Genomic DNA, 16,805 nt, shown 5'->3' on the forward strand with positions numbered 1-16,805 from the left:
CTCCACAATAAATACCAATTCCAAATAAGGAATAAAATTACTTACACTAAAGTGACTCTCCTGCCTGCTCAGTGTCTAGATGGCAGTCTCCCACATTATGTTGCAGTATTCATAGAGAGATGGGTTAGCTCACGTATATGTGGATAACAACTTGTAACCTACTAACCTCTTTAAAAGAAAATGACTACATACGAGTGGCATAAAAACGTTATACTGACTAAATTGTTCTGTAAATATATATGTTTGAATTTGTCGTATATGAGACGACGTCAAAAACATTATATATATATATACAATTTTCATTATATTAAAAAGCAGAATTATGCATGTGACTTAGCAAGGACAAACACATGCCCAAATGAGGTTCTTTAAGTGTGTGTGTTCTATATGGTTGCGTTACAAACGAAAAAAAAGGGAAAAAATTAATTGAATGGTGACATCCAATATATACTGCAAAAGAAATAAGATAAAAAATTTATTATTATTATATAGTATCATCTTAAAAACACGAAACATTTCTTATAGATCTTATCGGGTAAACATCGGTTGTCAAAAATTATTATATAATATAACCCCACAAACGAGGTACGTTCGACAACATAAATATTTTCTAAATATGTAAATTTGATATGTGATCAAAAATTTGTTAGTTTAAACTTGAAAGGGAAAAAAGGGTAGCTGTCATAAGAAGTTGCTAAGACGTATGGGAATTTATAACGTTGACGAGAGAGTTGAGGATGATGTTGAGATGTAAATTATGATGATATCTAACTTATGGCTGTCCTCTTTAATGAGTCAAATGGCTGATGCATTTTACGGGAAGTAGTTGAAGCAACAACTCTTATCATTATTGCACATTATTTCCTATTTCTAGACGTTTTTTTTTTTGTCTTTTTTTGTAATGAAATTATAATTTTAGATCAGTTAGGTCTTTTTGGACGATGAATTTCGTGGGTCATAAGCCCAAATACAATGACACAGTGAATAAACTTTACCAAAATAATGTGGAAACACGTACGTGCATGCTTGAGTTCGTTCCAAGAAGAAGCTGGGTCTATATATATACTATATATATATATATAGTGCAAGAGAAGATGATCAGGTGAGGTACGAATATACTAAATCTCCGGTTAGTTTGTTTGTTGCAAATATCAGAGAAGATTATCGAACCAAATCAACCAATCTTTAAGATACAACACCAAACTCAATAGTTTTTCTTACTTACAATTGAAGATAAGATTATCTAACCGGCTTTGTGTATAAAAACGGGGTTATTTTGTTCTACCCGGCTTTGTGTATCCAAAATACATTATACCTTTGCCCTGAACCGTATTCTAATGAAATTAACCCTTTAAGATGAAAAAGTACATATCCAACCTTAATCAGCGAGTCAAGGTTCTAACTTCCCTTGACTTTTATTACAATACATTTATGAACAGAGTCAACCCATAAAATAAAGATGTAGTAAACTGTGGCCCTTCTATATCAAATATATATACCTAAAATACAATTGGATGAGGATGATACAAAGAAAAAGTTACAAATAAGAATCTTTAGTGAGCCACCAAATTAAGTGAGGTTTATTGGTTAGCGACTTAAATTGATTTGGAAGTCTAATAAAAAAGCATTTATCATTTATTATTAAATAACTAGGTAATATCCCGCGCATATGCGCGGGATTTTGTATGAGTTATGTAAATTCATTTTAGGTTATAATAGTTATAAAATTATGAGAATTTTCTGAGAATATTATTTTAATAAAAAAATTTCAAATGCTATTTCTGAAGAGTGGTATTCAAAAAGATGTATTTTTTGAAATATTTCCTAAAAATACATATATAACAAACAAATTTCATAAATGTCAATAATACACTTTATTTATTCAAATCATACAATATCAAGATATACCAGCTATTTAAAAAATACTGTTAATGATAAAAATAGAAATTTACTATGATATTCAAAATTTACCTAAAAAAAATTTAATAATTAAATTGCATAATTATTTTTTAAAGTATCAATTAAATATATTTCCTATAAAATTATATGAAATGCAATAAAAATCCCAAAGATTAATTTAACTTTTAATATCTTTTTAATTTAAGCTATATTGCTAGGTTAAATTCTAATAATTTTCTCTTTGTAGTAAAATTTTGAAAATAGAATATCAAATTTTTTTATATATAGAAAATCATTAAATTACAAAATTATGAATTAAATAAACATTATAATGATCTTTACATAAGTATATTTTGGGTCACAAAAATTAAATATAATGATGAGTATACAAAAAAAATGTACTACAAATTTTTTTAGAGGTAAAAGAGAGTTAAAAAATTTGATTTAATAATTCTATTATAATAGTTTATTATAACAATTTTTTTTTGAGATATAGTGGAAGAGGATGAGAGAATGAAAGAATGAGAGAATAAGAGAATGAGTATTTATATGAAGAGAAATGATGAAAAAATATATTTAGAAAAATGAGAGTTACAATTCTAATTTATTATTTGTTTTAATACAATTGAGTGGAGAAATATATAGTTAATGCATAATTTATATGATTTCAATGTTATATTAATATGTGAGTTAAATGTCAAGATTAAATGTTTTTAAATTTGTGATTTAATATAAATAAATATTTTAATTTGTTTTGACTTAAGGAAAAGGAATACCAAGGGGCTTAAAATTTTAACTTACACATGATTTGGTTGTTTTGTTGATATAAACTCAACAATCACACATAATTTTTCAAATTGAAAATATTACTTTTGAAGTGACAAACTAAATTAGTTTTCCTTATAAAATTGTATGAACTTCAATCCAAAGATTTTTTAAAACCCCAAGGAGAACTTCTATCTTTTTGGTTATGTTTTTTGTTTTTCACTCATTAATTTAATTTATAGTGCTAGATTTCATATTATTGGTTTCATCTTTGGAGGATTTAGTTAAATGGTATTAAATTATATTGTTTTCTATATTTCATTTCCAGTTAAATATGATTTCTTTTTCAGATCTTTTTTTCATTTTTCTTAAATCACAAAGACCAAATTTTTTTTTAATTGAAGTTCTTTTTGTTTTCAAAAACCTCAAATTTTAAATAAAATAAATATCATATTGATCTTTACATATTTATCTATTGGATCACAAAACAAAATAGACTTTATAAATAGAGTTTATAGACTTTATAAATAGATAATTGTATTGATCTTTAAATATTATTATATTGATCTTTATAACTTATTAAAAATGATACATGAATATGTGAGATAATCATCAGAGTACATAATAGAGAATTAGAGATGAATCTTTTCAACTTCATGACTTATTGTGTGGTGAATATTGTAGAAGAGTATGAAAAATAATAACTTATTAGATGTTAATCTAATATAGGCAATGGAGATAAACCTTTTAAAACATTAAAGAAAACAATGTAAGATTTACATATCATACAAACTCAATGATATTTGAATTGATTTTTTTAACTCATACAACAACAATAACAAAAAACACAAAAAAAAAGATATATAGTGGAAAAGGATGAGAGAATGAAAGAATGTTAAACTAAGAGAATAAGAAAATAAGTATTTATAAGGAGAGAAGTGATAGAAAATTACATTTAGAACAATAGGAGTTACAATTCTCATTTATTATTTGTTTAAATACAATTGAGTGGAGAAATAAAGTTAATGCATAATTTATGTGACTTCAATTTTGTATAAAAATGTGAGTAAAATGTGAAGATTAAATGTTTTTTAATTTGTGATTTAATATATTTTTTTTTGTTAAAGTTGAATTGCCAAGTAGACCAATAATGAGAGAGTGAAACCTTACTTTTATGTATATGATGATAAATATGAATAGATTAGATAGACAAGAAATATAAAAGAAATATTTTATTTTTATATAAATAAAATAAAAATTAAAAAAATGTTAAATATATATAATACTTTCTGAATTAAAATATAGAATCAAACTCTTACAACACATATGAGATATAACAACATTTTGATATTGGTGGGATATGAAGAGAGAATGATTACTTATAAGATGATAATTCAAGTTAGATAATGTAGATGAATCGTTAAAAATAAAAACAATGTAAAACATATATATCATGCAGTCTCTAAAATCAATATTTTGCAATGATATTTCATTTGGTTTTTTGTAACCCATACAACAAAAATAAGAAATCAAAATCAAAAAAAATGATTTGAGGTATTATGGAAGAAAATGAGAGAATTGGAAGAGAATGAGAGAATATGAAAATGTGAAAGTAAAAGAATGCTAATATGAGAGAATGTTATTTATATGATAAGAATTGATGCAAGTTACAAAAGAAAAGTGACTGCATAATTATAATTTATTATGTTTGAATAAAATTGAGTGGTGGAATATGATTAATGCATAATTTATTTTATTTCAGTTATAATTTTATTTTAATGTGTGAGTTATAAATATTTGTGTTAATTGGATCTTAAATATTGTTGAAAGCAATTAAATAATTAGGAAGTAAATAAAAAATAAATAAATAAAAAAACATTAAATGACAATAAATCAATAAGGAGAGACCAAAACCTTACTTTTATATATATGATTTCAAAACACAATAATTGATATCCGAAGGTTTCATAAACGGAATCTAACAAATTTGAAAGTGTTTTAAAATAAATTGTGTATGTAGGGGGTGGGGGGTGGGGGGAGTGTCATATCAATTAACAAACCATCCTAGGCCAGAAGGAATGTCAAAATTATTTAAACAAATGGCTGAGGTTCAAAAACACATTTTGTGACCTTAGCCATTCGTTACCGTAAACAAAATGAGTTTTTGAACCACTAATTTGGATCATCTTCGTATCAAGTTCAGTAGTATCGTCATGGTATGTTGGACTCATAGTTGTAAGTAAGTGCATCTATATTCGTCCGTCAAATTCTTTGTCAAGTCCTTTAGTATCGTCATGATCCTGTCATATTGATACTCTAATTGCCTCTCGAGTTGTTATTCCAAGTTCAGTTTACTTGGGGTGGTTAATCGCTTTATTATGATCTGTTTGTTTTTGTGGTTTGGAGTTTTTGTTTATTTTTCTATTTATCTTTGGTGTATATTTTGTTTGGTCTTTTAGATTCGAAGGTTTGTAATATTTAACCGCTTGTTACCAATTATAACAATAATTAATTTTTTGTTTTAACTTATTTCAAATGTCTTAAACGAGATTACTAATCTAACCATTTTGAAAAATTAATCTTAATCTTTCAGCCGTCAGATTTAAATGGTTTTCGATTAACTAAACGCAAAACACTAACCTACTAAATCAAATCCCAAAATCACACCCCCTCTTTTCTTATTAATCCAATTCTTAGGTTTTCTATACACATTACAAAAGCATATTAAAAATTAATTATAACTGCACATTTTTTTTTGTGATTTATCATTTTCTGTAATTCTAAACCAATAGTATTCTTTTTTTTTTTTTTTGAAATTTATAATTTACCATTAATAAACCTAATAAAAATGTATAGAAAACTGAAAAAAACTATATCTTTAAAAAGTTGAATTAGTTATTAATGACAAATAGAGGGAGTAATGGATTTAAATTTTAAAATTAAACAGAAACTTGTAAAAATTCGAAAGCCCAATAACAAAATAGTGAAAAATAGATTTGAGGGAGAAAGGTGTGGGACGCATCATCCATCACACACCAAATCAGTGTTCTTTCTCCTGAGAGTCTCTTTCAAGCTCTCTCTCTTTCTCATAAAGGCAATGCTTCTCTGATTCCGCCATTTTTGCTAATCAATTCAAAGCTGAGTAACCCACACCCACTGATTGCTATTTCCGTGTGAAGAAGACATGGCGCCGGCAGCTGCTGACGCGGAGCGATGGTGCGTTGTCACCGGTGGTAGAGGATTCGCGGCGAGGCATCTCGTTGAAATGCTCGTACGCTACGAGATGTTCAGCGTCCGTATCGCTGATTTGGCTCCGGCGATAACGCTTGATCCTCAGGAAGAGCACGGAGTTCTCGACGAAGGTTTGAGATCTGGTCGTGTTCAGTATATCTCCGCTGATCTTCGAGATAAATCTCAAGTCGTCAAAGGTTCTTCATCTCAAATCATGGATTATTATTATTATTATTGTTATTCGAGTTTGAGATCTATGAATTGTTTTTGTAATTACCTGTTCCCATTAGCTTTTCAGGGAGCTGAGGTGGTGTTTCACATGGCAGCTCCAGATTCTTCTATGAACAATCACCAGCTTCAGTATTCCGTGAATGTTCAAGGTTTAATAGAAACTTCAATCTTGCACTTTTTTTTTTTTTTCTCTGTCAAATGCTCTTGTGTTTATTATGTTGCATTGGTTTGGGGTTTTTAATCTACAGGGACACAAAATGTAATTGATGCTTGTGTTGATGTTGGAGTAAAGAGGCTTATTTACACTAGCTCTCCTAGTGTTGTGTTTGATGGTGTTCATGGTATTTTGAATGGTAGTGAATCAATGGCTTACCCATCCAAGGTATTTTAATTAAACTTAATTGCATGTCTTTAAGTTTTCTTCTACTGGTGCCCTTGACCCTTGATGTTTTCTCTTTCTATTTTCGTAACTTGCACTGGATATTCTAAATGATTCTATGCTTCTTTTGGAGTATGCTTATTAATAAATCTTCGTATTCTCAGCACAATGACTCATATTCGGCAACTAAAGCTGAAGGAGAAGAATTGATCATGAAGGCGAATGGCAGAAATGGACTACTCACTTGTTGCATACGTCCAAGCAGTATTTTTGGTCCCGGTGATAGATTATTGGTTCCCTCACTTGTTGCTGCTGCTAGGGCTGGGAAATCTAAGGTTGGCATGGTTTTCTTTGTCTTTTGATTTTCCCCTCTATCTGCTGTCTACCTTCTTTTTTACCTTTCTTCTTCTCTCTTCTCGTGATGCTTTTGTTATTCTCACGAAGGCAGCTGCCCTTTATTGACATATTACTCTATGCTAGACATTTTGTTGATAGCTCTATATGATGAAGTTTTCTCAGAAGTTGGATGATTGACTCTCTGGTAAACACTTGTTGATTCACAGAGAATAGAGAGAAAAAAAATATACCGTAAAAGCAATAGAAAGAGAATAATTTATGTTTGTTTTCCGTAGAATTATGGGTTTTGAATTCACAAAGTTTGTTAAATTGAAGCTGTAAGCTACAAATCTAGAGGACTGAACTTTCTATATGTCCGGACATTATTAATATGTGGGATTTTATTTGGAAAGTTAAACTAGGTGGCATAGATGCAATGGTAAGTAGCCTAACACGAGATACAATTAATGATTAGGAAAACAAAGTTCGTATGAGTACTTGATATATGATTTCAGGGAGGGTTCCCGGTTGCGCAGTGCGATATTCCTTCCTATTTAAGTCATATGGCTTTGCTAAGAAAAAGATCTCTATCTGGCATTATTTTTTTAGGTTTCTACCATCCATGTGCATTGGAATGGTGTGCTGCTAGATAAGATCTGCTTTATATGATCAGGGATCTCTCTAGATGAATTTAATAGGTTACGATGCATTGTTGGCTTTGATTTTCTTTGGCATAAAATCTTTCATAGATTGTATATTTAATACAACTATTTTTTTTGGTTCTTTAATGTCCAGTTTATTATAGGTGATGGGAATAATCTCTATGATTTCACTTACGTTGAGAATGTTGCTCATGCCCATGTTTGTGCTGAGCGTGCTCTAGCTTCAGGAGGAGATGTTTCTACAAAAGCTGCAGGACAGGTATTTCTTTACATGCTGCAGTTTTCTAAGGTGGAGTTTGGTGTCAGTTGTATCTCATTTTATTTATGATATCAATAGTTTTCTAGCTCTAAATGTTTGAGATGAATGTCGTCATTTGGTGAACCGGAGTGAACTAAGGAAGACATATTCATGTATGCTGTTTAGGCATGTTTAAAGCATCAGAAACGTTTTAGACAAACCATGAAATCTGAGACAGATACTATGTTCACTCTAATATTATGTGAACTTTCAGAGAGACTTGCTGGTTTTCGCTTGACATTATTTTTCTTTTCTGTTGTATTTAGCTGTGATAGATCCGCTTGAGTTGTTTGCCAACCTCTTCAAAGAAGATGATCTATTTATTTTCTTCTTCTATTTTAATTAAAATTAAATCCCTTGTATATAAAATTAGTTAAGCCGTATAATCAAATGATATTCTATTTATGATGTTGTCGGACAATTTTGTAGTTGTAGGCTGACCTGACATATAGTGGATTTACAGGCATATTTCATCACCAACATGGAGCCAATTAAATTTTGGGAATTTATGTCACAGCTTCTTGAGGGACTTGGCTATGAGAGGTAATATTTTTTCCCTTTTTTAGCTGACACATTTTTCTGCTTTATATTTGGAAGATCTTTCCATACACATCCTAGTTTCATTTTATATATGTTCTGGCATGGATATTGAGTGGAGCTTGACTTGACCTTCTGGTTGAAGTAGTATCTAATTAAGTGTGCTTATGAGTAACTTTTGATGTAAGAAAATGGTGGTATAAATTTTTTTAGAAAACAATAGTTTACAGAAATGCTATTCCGGTTCAATAGAATAAATCAATAAAACAGTGTCCAGTGTGATCTTGATTTTTTTTTGCTGACCTTCAATATCGGATATTTCAAAAGAATTGGGTATATTTAATGTTTTCTGCTTACATTTTTGTGCGTGACAAGTTTTTCTGATTTCATGTAAACCATTTTCTTTGGGATAGTAGTTTCTGACATTTCAAAAGCTTTTGGCGGCTTACTTATCTAGGAAAGAATGCACTGTACAAAAGCTAAACCGTTTACTGCTCTTCTAATTTATTATATTTTGCAGGCCAAGCATAAAGATCCCTGCGTTTGTCATGATGCCGATTGCACATCTGGTTGAACTGACATATAAAATGTTGGGACCATATGGGATGAAAGTACCACAACTAACACCTTCAAGAGTTCGGCTACTCTCGTGCAGCAGAACTTTTGATTCTATGAAAGCAAAGGACCGGCTAGGCTATGCTCCTGTGGTGCCACTTCAGGTTAGACATTATTTGATTTGAAACAGAAATGTATTTTGCATCTCTAGTTCATACCTACTGGGTCTGGATGCAGCGTACGATGCATGGCTATATATGAAGCCTTATCATTTTTGTTTAATGCATGCCTTGATGGTCCTGCAGGAAGGTATACGGAGGACAATAGACTCATTCTCTCACCTGACAGCTGCAAGTCAATCTAAAAGAGAAGGTCCATCCAAGGCTTCTAGGATCCTTGGACGTGGAAAGGGTATGGCCATTCATTTAGCATGCTTGTCCTCTCAGCTGATTGTCTCTCACTTGATAAGACCGGCAGTGTTTCATTTTAAAATGAATTACTGGATAATTTCCTTCTATATTAAAATCTTGAGACAATTTCAACATCTGCACGGCTCTCCTGAAAATGATGGTGTTTAAGTTGCTAGCTACCATATTATTGTGAAGATGCTTAGGATGTTGGTATGACTAAGATATATATTTTCCATTTTTGAAAAATCTACCGTGGTGTTGATTCATTTGTTACAACATGATTTGCAGTTGCTGATACACTTCTCTGGAAGGACTTAAAGCAAACTCTCACTGCCATATTCATTCTAATTAGTATATATTATAACTTTGTTGCAACTGGGTCTACCGTCGTGACTGCTCTTTCAAAGGCTCTACTGGTAGCATCAGTATTTTTGTTCCTCCATGGCATGCTTCCAGAGAAAATGTAAGATTCCTGAAATGCCAACTTTTGATAAAGTTTCACTGTACGTGCAGTACTATGAACTACCTGAACCTAGTTCTTTGATAGTGGAAACTAGAAGGTATAATGTTCACTATAATATCTTCAGTTTCCATAACACATAATTTTATCATCATGTTCATGTGAATCCCAGTAGAAGGGAAAGATGCATGCCAAGCATTCTTGAAACACTGTGTCTTGTGCATTTCAATCAGGAACAAACAAAATAAGCATTTGCTGTCTATATAGTTTATGAACAACTGAATATAGATGCTTATTTTGCAGATTTGGTTATACAGTTGAAAAGATTCCTGCTTCAAAGTTTCACCTCTCGAAAGACTCGTCACGTGACCTCTCATTGTCAGTGATCTCGTCATGGAACACCACTGTAAAAGGTTTAAGATCTCTTTGCCAGGGGAATGATTGGAGCTTATTTTTCAAGGTATTTTACCCCTAGAACTCGTTATCTCCCAGTCTAACGAATTCTCGATACCAACCTGAAGCAGAAATGAGGACAATAATCAGTCGCAAAACTCATCCTTGTTAGTAATATTGTAACACTGGTTTGGTGTTTCTAATGTCATAGGTGGTCTTCGTTTTGTTAGCATTGAGTTTCGCTGGAGCCATTTCTCTTCAAAGCATATTTGTTATAGGTACTCTATCTCTCTGTCTAGTTTTACGACATGCCAAAACTATTGTTTTCCCTTGACGTATGAATTATAATTCATCAACAATAACTAGTTCTTTTGTTGTTGTTGTGGTTCTGCTCAGGACTTCCCATTGCCTTTATTGCTTTTGTCGTGTACGAAAAGAAGGAACAAGAGATCGACTCAATATTTTTGAGTTTAAAATCGTTCGTATGCAAGCAGAAATCCGATGTGTATGAGAAACTGTTTGAAAGCAAGAAACATGACTAAGAATCCTGTTCTCTCTGCGCAGCATTTGTAATATTCCTTTTGTTTCCAGCGACCTGTTACTCTGGTATGAGCATTTTTTCAGGTATTATTGCCAAATCTTTCTTTCACTCATATCCTGTGGTCTTTGTTTACATGCGTATTAAGCCCCGCTCTTTGTCCTTCAACGTGAAAGTATCATTTTCGCTGTTGAAAGTCGAATGAATCTGTGAAAATAAAGAGAGAAAAAAAGATAGTGGCAAGGCCTATAAAGTCTAGTGGCTCGAGGTCGAGGGGTACTTGCTTATCTGCTAAAAGCTAATGTTTTCGATCAGTGCCTTTAAATATAGAATCAAATGACCGAATATTAAGGTGAAAAACAGCTTTAACATAAAACCAAATGGCAGAGGAGTAGAAAAAACCAACTTTATGAAGATTAAGGGTCAGAATGGTGACCGCGGTTTTGATTGTGTGGGGAAAGTGGCTTTAGAATGCGGTACGTATCAACTGCGGTACAAGCGGTTTGTGAGACAAGTGCGGTTTATACAAAATAAGCGGTACATAATGATATTTGATTGGTGAAAAAACTATTTGCAGTTCAGTATTAATGGTAAAAAAAGAAAAGCGGTGCGGATTACATATATTATAAATAAATTTATTAATAATTAGTATGTTTGTATATTATTGTATGTTATGAATTATTAATAAAAATAATTATATTTATAAACCTTAAATACTATAGTTGATCAAAAAGTTTTTTTTTTGACATATAACCGAACCGAACCGGAAACCGAATTACCAAATTAATTTCGCCGATCGGTTTGTTGATCCTCTCACAGATGCTGCTGAAAACCGAACATCTCGGTTTAATCGGTTCGGTTCTCTCGGTTCTGACCGAACACCCATGACTTATTAATAGTTGATGGCATAACAAAGTCAACCACCAATAGTCTACGATGAAGTCTACTTAAGCAAACCCTAAATCAAATAATTTTAACCTAATCAGCCTTTCTTCCCTTAATTTGACTCGTTTATATGTAAATTTATTTTATTCCATTGCAGGAAGACTATGTGGTTATTATTTGGTCAATAGGATTATCAAATTATTTTTTATAATTTTTTAATTAAAATTTAAACTATAATTAAGGAGTAGACATATTTTTATGTCTTCTAGTTGACGTCAATTGGAATTGACTTTAAATAAATCTAAGTAGACTTCTTCTGGGTTAAATCTGTCATTTCGGCTTTTGTTTTTTGTTTGGCCGTAAGGGAGTCAACTATAATTTCACCACCCTTAGTGGTTATGTTTTTCGAATATCGAATATGGAGTTTACGATTTCATTCAAATGCAAATAAAGGTACAAAAAATGCAATTGTCTCTAGGAAGTTTGTAATAAATATCAGCATTGAACATAATTCTATCGTTGATTCAAGCGACATAGTTTTTGAGTTTATGGGAGGCTAAAACAATCTGGTACAAGAACGGATTGACTTGTCAATGTGATATGGGAGAAGTCATGAGTGATGAATCAAGTGTCTTTTTTAACATGTACTAGATTCGGATGTGCATGTATGTACGAGGTTAATTTAAAAAACTAAGTTTGCTATTAAATTTGGAATATATTAAATATGTGTGGAATTAACGTTCATAATCCAAACTTGTACCAATGAAGTATTCAATTTGTTTTTATTTGGTTTAAACAATAAGAATTATCATTTTTTTTGTTATCAGCAAAAACACAAAAAAAAATAGTAAGAGAAATGTGATATGTCTATTTCGGAACAGAAAACCCGTCTTGTCTTGTAAACTATCAAACCAGATAAAATCCGCCAAAAAGATTTTTTAAACTGGACGAAGTATGACATTTAACATGTATAACGTATAACATACCCATAAATATATATATATATATTATATTTTACCAAAAATTATATCTTTAAAAATTACCCATTTATATAAATATATATAATGTAATTTTTACAACAAATTGTATCTTAAAAAAATACCCATTTTCATAATTTTATTTTCAAAAATATTTAGCTAACCATTATGTTTTTAGAATTGGTCGACCACTCTAATTTATATAATTTTAATTAGAAAAAGCCCTACATATAAGAGTTTTGGTGTGATGAAATAATAACAATGCGACTATGCGAGTGAAAATACAAATAACTTAAAAAAAAATAACGAGAAAGCATTTTAGGGGTCGGGTCCAGTCCCAATTATTATTATTTTGAATCACAACAGAAGAGTTGTCATTTGCAAGAAGAAGTGGTCATTGTGGTGGGAGTTTGAATAAGAGTAGAGCAGAGTGGTCTCATCCTCCAAATTTGGAATCACGCCGATAAAGCCAAAATAAAATACCCCACGGAAAAGTTCCGACAACACCAAAGTAACCCATCTTCTTCTTTTTTTCCCCCACTCCGAGGATTCTAAAGCATAAAAGCACCATTTTGTCCACAATCACTATACCCTAAAAAAAAAAACCCGTCTTTGAATCCTTTTCATGCTTCCTCTTACATTCCCCGATTTCTTTTTTCCCCTCTGAGAAAAGTGGCTTCCTTTTGATTTTGATTCTTCTTTTTAGTCTTTCTGCAATGATTCCGTATTTTGAATTAAGGGTTTATAAGAAAGCAGAGATTGAAGAGTTTGGTTTGTCCATAAACTATCGCAATGGGTGCTCTCAGATTAAGAAATGTTGGTCTGATTGATTCAAAGGGTTGTTCTAAGTTGTTCCCTGTTTCACAATCTCCTCCTTACCCTCCTCCAATGTCTCATTCCGATGGACCTTTCTCTTCTCTTGTCATTTGTGTCACTGGTTTATCCAAAGGTAGCGACTTTGTCAATCTCGATCAGGCAGAAAGTTTGAATTTTTATGTTCACCAATCTTCAAATTACATAACTTGGCTACTCTTAGGTGCTGCTGTGATTCATAACTTTGGTTTTATGTTTAACAAATTGGGCTTTGATGTGATGATATGTCATTTTTGCTTTGGGTTTTTTTTCTTGCAGATGCGAGAAAACAAGTGAAGGAAGCGGCAAAGAGACTAGGAGGCGAGTACAGTCCTCACCTGCACCTGCGATGCACTCATTTAGTAGTCCAGATATCCTTTTTTCTCATTCCTGTTGATCTAATTTGTAGTGTTTTGCTTTTCATTTCTGTACTTCGAAAGCGTTTCTTTAGATAATAGTTTCTTATCATTTGGTTACATTTTTTATGGTGCTTTATGTGATGCTTAACGAAAACTTACAGCTCTTGTGGACGTAAGTTTGAGCACACCTTGAAACATGGGGCAAGAAAAGGTCTCTTTGTTGTTACAATTGGCTGGTTTGTAGATAGCGTCAAGAGGAATCGTAAGTTTTTATCCATCTTTAAATTATTTCCTCAGTGATTTATAGGTTAGCCAGTGAGTTAGTATCATATATTTGACCATTCAGTTTTGCTGGTAACTGCCTCAGTTTAAAAGCAGTACAAATTTGTGAAAGCTTTGCTAGCATATTCATGGACCCTTGACTATTGACTCTTTCAACTTTTATGTTAGAGGAATAATAACCTTCTTGTAGTCATCAGTCCTACATTCGCCTTCTCCTAGTTTACTAGAGATATTCTGTGATCTTTCATCAACATGATATTAAAATAGTCTGAAATCTGAATAGCCTCAGTTTTGTTATTAGTGTATTAAACTCAATTGGAACAAATTTACTTTGGAAAAGAGAGCTCTTGGATATTCTAAATAAGTTAAAAGGTTATGTGTGTCTGAAGTTGAAGCTGACCTTGTTATTTTGTAATGTTGTAGTCAGGATGAGCGAATCACTTTACAATGTTAAACAACTTGGACAAAATTGCGAAAAGGTGGATGATCTGAGCCGGGTATTTGATCTCGAACCTATTTGTCGTCCTAGGCAAATTCAGCAAGCTGTACATTTTGGCACATCAACGAAGAACTACCAAGTATCTTCTACTGGAACAGAGTCTGGCACTAGTGTAGACATGACTCTTGCTGACCACTGCATGTATGTTGATTCAGACATTTCAGATGAACTCCGGCTTAAGGTAATTCATCTCATTGTGTGCTTTCAACTTGTTGGCCAGATTGCAGTCTTTTCTGTAAGCCTCTTTAAATAGAATGTGGTCTGTTTAGGTGTTAAAGGTTGCTGGAGAGCAAGGAGCAAAGGCCATTGATTCATGGTTTATTGCTTGCAATGCAAGTCTTGTTGTGTGTGAAGGTGCTTCTATCCAGAGATATCTTGGCCATGCCAAAACTATTGTCTCAGTGAGTTCTTCTTTATGTCATTGTTCTAGAATTATAAAGCATTCACCAGAAGGTGTACTTCCGTTTCTTTTGATTCTCTATGAAAATGTGGCGAATTTTATACTCAATCCCATGTAAATGCTTCTTGATTGCTCTGTTACTTTGTCATACAGTTGAGCAGAAAGAGCTAGATGAGAAAGATCAATTCGAATTGATTAACAGTTTTGTTTCATGATGACTTGAACATGCTTGCTATCGTTTGTTTATTTGCACCAGCCGCTATGGGTTCTGAAAACAGTGGAAAAAAATCGACAAAGACTTGTTCATATGTCACCTGATTTAGCCAGACAGTTAGGATTAATGCTTGAAAACTTTGAAGATGGCGCTACAAAGGAGGTACTTTAGTTTTTCATGTGGTGTAATTTATTACTGTCTTTCCAAGTAATCCTCCATTATCTATCTTAAGTGAGAGTAATTGCCACCATTCTGTATAAAATGTCACAGAAAACTTGTGAGGAAGGTAATCCTCAAGATGCTACGAAATTCAAAAGTAAATCAAAACAACAAAGGAAAGAGACTGTAAATATAGCTAAAACCGGGGTTAGGAGACGTCGTACTCGCCACATGCAGGTAACTGATGATCTTGTTTACTTCCTTAAGTCTGAAATTGTCCTTGACGATTTTCTTTCAGCTGATAATGTAAATTTTTAATGCCTTTTCTCTTGTTGAATGTCTCAGACTTGTCAAAACCCAATAAGACGCATAACACAGAACAGCCTGCTGGAGAATATTTGCTGGACAATATCTGAAGCAGCTTCAACTGCCACTATTTTCACTGATTCTTGCAGCAGCAGTGGTTACATCAGTGAACCCCAGCCTTCTGTTCTACAAGAAGAGAAAGACAATGGGTTAGATCCAGTGGCTTCTTTTTCAAACTCAACCAGAGCACTCACCGAGATGTACGGTTTTGCTCTTCTCTTTTTCTTCATTTTTTTTGTTTTTGCATGTTTCATGATTCCAGTGATAACCTACTGCTATCTATTGCTACAACTGTTGCATTTGAGGAGATATCTCACCGTGGTCAACTATATTTTATTGTTGTTCTGGGTGTTCTTTTGAAGTGAAAAGATGGAAGTGATATTTAAAGACAGCTTCCTGACAATTCTATTTCCAACTGATCGGTTCTCGGAGATGGGACCTTCTTCACGGACCTATTTCAGTGATAATGGTTTTACGTGCTTGCAAATCTTAGACCATATCCACAGATTTTATCAGGTATAACTATCTTTCATGTTTCAGCAATTCAAATGGTCAATTCCTTCGTTTTCAGTTCCTTTTAGTTGCTATATAGGTGGTGGTGGAGTAAGTTTTTTGTTATAAATTTAGGTAGCTAAATGGCTGAAAAGGGGAGTCTCCAGAATCAATCTCTTCATCTTAGTTAGGAATATATGAGTGCATTACTATTTAAACTTTCTCTGTTGAATCAGTCTGATCAGATGTGTTTATGATTCTAGGCCCATGTTCCGTTTAGTTTCAGAATAACCAGATGCTTCTTCCTTGTATGTATTGGATTCTTCAGGAGAACTTGCAGGATCATGAAATAGAGGTTGCGATTCACACAGACTCGAGGCACGCTGACCGTCTCAGAACAGTATATTGCAGCAAAGAGACATCAGATGAAGGTGCATTGGTTTTCGCAAGAATAGAGTTACTGGGAAGCAGGAAAATTTTCGAAATGCTTAAGCGTGTGAATGGAGAGAACAACAGTAATGTTTATGAGCTCATGATTAGAGCTTGATTTTTTTTCTTTGACAATACAAAATGAGAACAAGCTATTAAAGTACAAAATTTTTACGTTTTGACTCAGGAATTCAAAA

The 16,805-nt window shown here is 32.4% G+C and overlaps 2 protein-coding genes across 3 annotated transcripts; both read left to right on the forward strand.

Annotated features, from left to right (window-relative positions):
* LOC104703154 (3beta-hydroxysteroid-dehydrogenase/decarboxylase) lies at positions 5,657–10,809 on the forward strand. Of its 2 annotated transcripts, none has more exons than XM_010419108.2 (12): positions 5,657–6,092; positions 6,186–6,275; positions 6,375–6,508; positions 6,670–6,840; positions 7,637–7,762; positions 8,265–8,344; positions 8,859–9,057; positions 9,199–9,304; positions 9,592–9,766; positions 10,067–10,223; positions 10,368–10,434; positions 10,553–10,809. In XM_010419108.2, exons 1-12 carry the CDS (start codon positions 5,849–5,851, stop codon positions 10,696–10,698), a joined length of 1,695 nt encoding a protein of 564 aa, XP_010417410.1. In that variant the 5' UTR covers positions 5,657–5,848; the 3' UTR covers positions 10,699–10,809. The 2 variants fall into 2 exon arrangements, with proteins under 2 accessions (XP_010417410.1, XP_010417411.1); XM_010419109.1 differs by having other exon boundaries at positions 6,001–6,092; positions 6,194–6,275.
* LOC104703155 lies at positions 12,936–16,784 on the forward strand. Its single transcript, XM_010419110.2, has 10 exons — positions 12,936–13,505; positions 13,688–13,779; positions 13,927–14,029; positions 14,473–14,729; positions 14,818–14,949; positions 15,205–15,324; positions 15,433–15,558; positions 15,667–15,887; positions 16,050–16,203; positions 16,508–16,784. Exons 1-10 carry the CDS (start codon positions 13,349–13,351, stop codon positions 16,724–16,726), a joined length of 1,581 nt encoding a protein of 526 aa, XP_010417412.1. The 5' UTR covers positions 12,936–13,348; the 3' UTR covers positions 16,727–16,784.

Source organism: Camelina sativa, chromosome 7 (assembly GCF_000633955.1).
Source record: "Camelina sativa cultivar DH55 chromosome 7, Cs, whole genome shotgun sequence".
NCBI classification, from domain to species: domain Eukaryota; kingdom Viridiplantae; phylum Streptophyta; class Magnoliopsida; order Brassicales; family Brassicaceae; genus Camelina; species Camelina sativa.

Coding starts and splice junctions, on each gene's coding strand:
- LOC104703154 (XM_010419108.2), top strand. CDS start 5,849: ATGGCGCCGGCAGCTGCTGACGCGGAGCGATGGTGCGTTGTCACCGGT. Junction 6,276..6,374: donor GTATTCCGTGAATGTTCAAG/GTTTAATAGAAA, acceptor TTTAATCTACAG/GGACACAAAATGTAATTGAT. Junction 7,763..8,264: donor CTACAAAAGCTGCAGGACAG/GTATTTCTTTAC, acceptor GTGGATTTACAG/GCATATTTCATCACCAACAT.
- LOC104703155 (XM_010419110.2), top strand. CDS start 13,349: ATGGGTGCTCTCAGATTAAGAAATGTTGGTCTGATTGATTCAAAGGGT. Junction 13,780..13,926: donor GCACTCATTTAGTAGTCCAG/ATATCCTTTTTT, acceptor ACGAAAACTTAC/AGCTCTTGTGGACGTAAGTT. Junction 16,204..16,507: donor ATATCCACAGATTTTATCAG/GTATAACTATCT, acceptor TGGATTCTTCAG/GAGAACTTGCAGGATCATGA.